This window comes from Danio aesculapii, chromosome 19 (assembly GCF_903798145.1).
Source record: "Danio aesculapii chromosome 19, fDanAes4.1, whole genome shotgun sequence".
Taxonomy (NCBI): Eukaryota; Metazoa; Chordata; class Actinopteri; order Cypriniformes; family Danionidae; genus Danio; species Danio aesculapii.
In genome coordinates, this window is record NC_079453.1 from 39,326,794 (window position 1) to 39,332,793 (window position 6,000).

The 6,000-nt window shown below is 31.7% G+C and overlaps 1 protein-coding gene across 1 annotated transcript in view; it reads left to right on the top strand.

Annotated features, from left to right (window-relative positions):
- thsd7aa (thrombospondin, type I, domain containing 7Aa) overlaps positions 1-4,382 on the top strand; it is a 268,864-nt gene extending 264,482 nt beyond the window's left edge. Inside the window, 1 exon segment of the mRNA XM_056480189.1 lies at positions 2,996-4,382. Within this exon segment, the coding sequence (XP_056336164.1) occupies positions 2,996-3,083 (88 nt within the window). The 3' untranslated portion in view covers positions 3,084-4,382.
- The last annotated feature ends 1,618 nt before the right edge of the window (positions 4,383-6,000 follow it).

The window sequence follows — 6,000 nt, forward strand, 5'->3', positions numbered from 1 at the left end:
CTGTACATATATTATAACAAATATGCCATTCAATAATACAAAATAAAAGTAGATCAAAGTGAAATAAAATGAAATGAAAGAAATTAATTAAATATTGCAACTGTAAAACACAATAAAGGAAACTTTTTTGCAGTGTATCCAACAAATCTACAGTAAATTAAAAATAATGGTTAAAGAACTGCCATTGCTCCAATATGTAAGCCAGTTTTTGAAGCTACACTGCCCTCTGATGGTCAGATTCAACATAGCTGTCATCATCATCACCATCATCTTCATTCTAACACATCTTTTTCGTTATTTTATGATGTGAAATACTGCTTTATTCCTTGAAGATCTTCTTATTTGAATGTTAAAACTACATTTCACCCAAAAATAAACATTTAGTCATCCTCAAGTGGTTCAAAACCTTTATGAGATTTTTTTTTCTGTTAAACACATATTTTGAAGAATGTTGGAAACTGATAGTAGGAAAAAAATTATTGAAGTACATCTTCAACATTCTTCAAAATATCTTATTTGTGTTCAACAGTAAAAAAAGAGTAAAAAAAACTCATACAGGTTTTTAACGAGGATGAGTACTGTAAATGGTGACTGAATAAACTTTTTTGGGGTGAACTTTCCTTTAATATTTAATACACGTTGATATTGTTTGACTTTGGAGGTCAAATCATGACACTGGTTTAGAGGTTGTTGTATTCACACATGTCTTCATCTCTATCATAGTACTCGATGAGGTAAGTGTGGTTTGTGGAGTTTAGTTTCGCTGGATTATGCTGCTGGCTGCTTTTCTTCCATCGCTAAAGCACAAACTGCACATACTATTAAATTTGGCATGGCAGCTAATTACTAATCCTGATAATTAAGACTATTTAGCATCTGTCTTTGTGTCGTATCAGAAATATCACTACATGAATATTTAATAGGGTCAATTAGAGCTGGAAAATAATACACTGCTCATTTAAATGTCAGAGTTATTACAGTATAAGGTCAAAGTGTTTCAATTTTGGTTTCTGCATCAGATTATCAAATTATCTACAACATTAAATGTATTAAATGGAATAATTTAAAAATAATAAAACTATTTATATCAATAATTATAATGTTTAGGTACTACTACTATAATTAATAATAATAATAATAATAATAATATTTTTTTAAGTTACAATTGTATAAATAATATTTTATTATTATATATTATAGTAATCATACACTGTAAAACCCAAAAAGTTAAGGTAATTCAAACCATTTGAGATAACCGATTGCAACAAACCATTTGAATTTAAAAACGAATCCTAATGAGTACTGTGAACTTAATCCATTTGCGTAAACGAAGCAATTTGATCACAGTAAAACCCAATAAATTAAGAGAACTCTAACCAAGTGAGTACTGTGAAACCCAATAAGTTAAGACAACTGAAACCGTTTGAGGAAACGGGTTGCTACAAACCATCTTAGTTAAAAAAACCTCATCTATATGAGTACTGTGAACTTACTTCATTAAAGTTGAAGTAATGAGGTAATTAATTAACTCATTATCTTCAACGCTGAGTTCAAAACTCTTTTCAAATAAGTAAAATTAACTTTCAGTCAATTTTGAGTTAAACACACTCATTTCATTTGATAAAATCATATGTTGTATGTTGGGTTTTAGTGTATTATTTATTGATATATCTGAACATATTAAATCTTGTAGTGTGTATGTACTGTAACATTAAATTACATTTGTTGTGGGTAAAATATATGAAAGTCTTGGAAATCTTAAAAAATACTATACATATATATATATATATATATATATATATATATATATATATATATATATATATATATATATATATATATATATATATATATATATATATATATATATATATAATCTTTAAATTAAAAGCTGTATCAGAATTACATTGTTTAAACATTTGTAAACCGTTTTTGTGTTTGACATAAACTTTCTTCTTTTCTTACTCTAAAATAAATTCATACTAATAAATATAATTAACTTTCATTTTTCTGATTTTGTTATATTATTAAAGAACATGATTATATTATATTATATTATATTATATTATATTATATTATATTATATTATATTATATTATATTATATTATATTATATTATATTATTCCAACCATCGTGGACTTCCATGACAACACTTAATACACAATTACACTTCATTAAACATGTACACATAGACATCACCTTTATGAAATAAAATTACAGGTTAACTATGTACATAATAACTTAATTTGATTGTAATGCAATGATGTGCACCTTCTGTAAAGCTGCTTTGAAACAATACTTATTGTAAAATACGCTATACAAATAAACTAGAAGTATTATATTATATTATATTATATTATATTATATTATATTATATTATATTATATTATATTATATTATATTATATTATATTATATTATATTATATTATATTATATTATTCATTCATTCATTTTCCTTTCGGCTTAGTCCCTTTATTAATCTGGGGGCACCACAGCAGAATGAACCACCAACTTATCCAGCACATGTTTTACGGAGTGGATGCCCTTCCAGCTTCCAACTGGGAATTATATTATATTATATTATATTATATTATATTATATTATATTATATTATATTATATTATATTATATTATATTATATTATATTATATTATATTATATTATATTATATTGCATGATGGCCCTTTAATAAAGCATGGCAACCAGCAGAAGTGCATGAACAACTAACAACACAAAATAGCATCAAAAACACAAACGCGAGCCAATTCAATATTGAAAAGAGACAAACCACTCGAATAAACAGATGCAATAGATATAGAGGTGAAAAGCAGTAGTGTACAGAATAAAGGTCAGATCCTTTAAATTATGTTATATTATATAGATATATTACAGATCTTATGCGGGTAAACAACCTTGAAGTATCTTATTGCATCTGTTAAAGCGAAATAACATTGCAGTGTATTAACAGCTGCCTGTTTTTTCTTTCCCCACAGCAAAAAGCCAAAGAAGCCCCAGAGAAGACAGATGAACAACAGACTCAAGCCTCTGACTCTGGCTTACGACGGCGATGCTGACATGTAGCTTAACCACGTACGCATTACAGTACAAAAAAAACTGGTCTCCTTTTCACAGTCGGCCATCGGTACAAGCCTCAAAAACAAGGAGACTCACGCAAACTCACCGACTGCTTTTTTTACAAGACGCTAATGGAACCTCAGAGAGAGACTCGACCCGTGTTTATATAATGTTTCTGCTCCCCTCTTCCTTTTTTTACGTTCAAACTTTTTGACTTTATTTCACAAGAGCCTTCACAAACTCTTCAAAAAAAAATCTTCTTCAGGAAGTCTGCCTTCACCTTTCTGCCATTGACATCTTTCTGTAACATAGACTTGTCTTTTGGGAGGAAAGTTTGCAGGACCCTTTTTCAAATTTTTATTGAGAAAGCACAAAAATACGCCCTTCTCCTGTTTAATAGCGTCGCATTTCTTGACAGCTACTGCAATGTCGGTATATTTGCAGTAATACTCAATTTAGCCAAGCTCTTTCAGCCCTGAAATATTCTTTCGTTCCTGCTGGATCTTTCTCTGCATTTAGCGATCAGAAGGATATCAAATGGGCTCACTAGCGCCCCCTGTCGAAACTCTGGCCTGCCTTTCCCCTATTCTGTATCCAGGCTCCATTTTTGCACTATATTAGTGCAGCATGAACATTAACTTATAGCATTGCCATAGAAAACTGCCTCTCACAAAACAAGATGATGTATAGTCTTGTGCTAGACACATTTCTTTTTCTAAAAAAAGAGCGAGAGATAACAAAAGTAGCCCTTTTTTTTCATCTGATGGAACTCACCGAGGTTTATTTCCACATACTCGTTTACTGGTTTCCTCTTGTTTGTGATGGAGGGGCGGCTGAAAAGATTTTGTGAACTCCACAAACGCCCATGTTGTGTGTACAGTCAGAATCAGCCATGTGTTTGCTTTCTTTGCCTGATTGACTTGTGTGTGGTTCAGTGGTTTTCACTTTAGAGATCCAGGTCGGTGACGTTTTCAGTGTGTTTCAGTTTGATTCCAAGGGCTCTGTGTTCGTAATCTGAGCGCCTTTTAACAGTGTTATGTTTAATTCGTTTATCCTGCTGCATCTGTCTGAACCTGTTCTGTTTGCAGATCATCTGCTATGTGTTAAGCTGCGGTCACACTGCACTTTTCTCCCCATAGACTTCCATTCATATGGAAACGCAAGCTCCTGTGACAAGTTTCGTATTTTGCTGCGTTGGAAAGTTCAAGCCAGGTAAACTCTGACCTGCTAAATTGCATCACATGATTGCGTAAGACCAATCGAAGATCAAAACATGGCTTCTCTGGACAGAAATTTAAAACATGAACCAATGTCTAACCATCTTGTTTAATCCCGCCCCTTTTCGCAGCGCTGTACGACCGAATTTCGCACACACAAACTTGAGTGTGACCGCAGCATTATGCTTATGTTCTCCTGCCACTCATTTGTTTCCATAGTTTCTGATTGTGTTGCACACCTGATTCTAGTTTTGTTTTCATTAAACTTTGTATTGACTGTATTCTTTCACAAACAATAGGATTGTGAAACCATATTTTTGGTGGTTCATGTTTTTTTATTTTATTTATTCTTTTGGATTTCATTATGGGATTTTGAACTTTCCTCCAAAAGCTTTTGATGTTGAAACGTTTGAAAAGTGACTCTTGTTGACGTTTTTAATAGTTTGAAGTCATATATTGTCTGTGTTTTTGTTGTAAATTACAGTACAAAAACCTGATAATGAACTGCCAGTACTTCTGTTATGTTACAGACTTATTTATCTCTATATTATTTTTATACTTAAACAACAACTTGTCTCAACTAAACTAACAACTAAAACTGGCAATAAAAGTCACTTTGTTAATCTGAAGTGTTAAATTGTCAACGTCAAAATTCGACAGAGCAGAGATAAACATCCCATAATGTAATTCACAATGGTTGATAAACAGAAAACAACATGTGAACCACAAAATACGGAACATGTTAGCTAACTGATATTTTGTACAGTGTGGCTAGAGATTTCTGATCTCATTCACTTCCATTGATTTTTAGCTGTAAAAATAATACCTCATTATGCTGCAATGTGGTATTTTATTATATTATTTCATAAACACAATTGTTTGTAGAGCGTGTAATTTGACCGATTACTGCCGTTTATTATTCCTATTCATTTGCCTGTAGAAGAATGAATCAGAAGATCGAAAACAATCCCAGAAAAGATTATTATTTCCACATAAATAATTATGTCAGTATGTTGCCCTCAGTTTGTTCAGTTCAGTTCATTGTCAGACAAGGCAAGGGAGAGTAAATCAGTATAGTAAGTCCCCCTTAAATCAAAATTATTAATATTTTTAATTTTGTTAATATCGAGATGTTAGGCTTGAGGTTACCTATACGATATCATGCTCTAACGCACAGTCCAAAGACGTGCGGTATAGGTGAATTGGATAAACTAAATTGGCTGTACTGTACGACAGCATGTGTGAATGTGAGAGTGTATAGGTGTTTCCCAGTACTGGTTTGTGACTGGAAACAAAACTTATCCTGGAATAGTCATTCTGCTGTGGTGACCCCTGATAAATAAGGGACCAAGTCAAGGAAAATGAATGAATTTTTCTGACATCACCACATGTTTCAGCTTTTTATCAGAACTTCTGACCAATCAAATGCTAGTTTATGAAATGCCCCACACCCTACAAGTTGTGGCTGAGATATGTCAAATATTTATATGTAACCATGTGTTCATACTGATGGTTTACCTAAACACTTGCAAGGATCAAAATATATATTATTATGTTCAAAACAAATAATATAACACACGTGCAGCTAATAACAATGAGGATCTGAACAAACTGGGAGCAATATATACAGAGATAAATGAAAACACAACTAGAATCAGGTGTGCAACTTAATCAGTAACCATGGAAACAAATAAGAGAGCGAAACA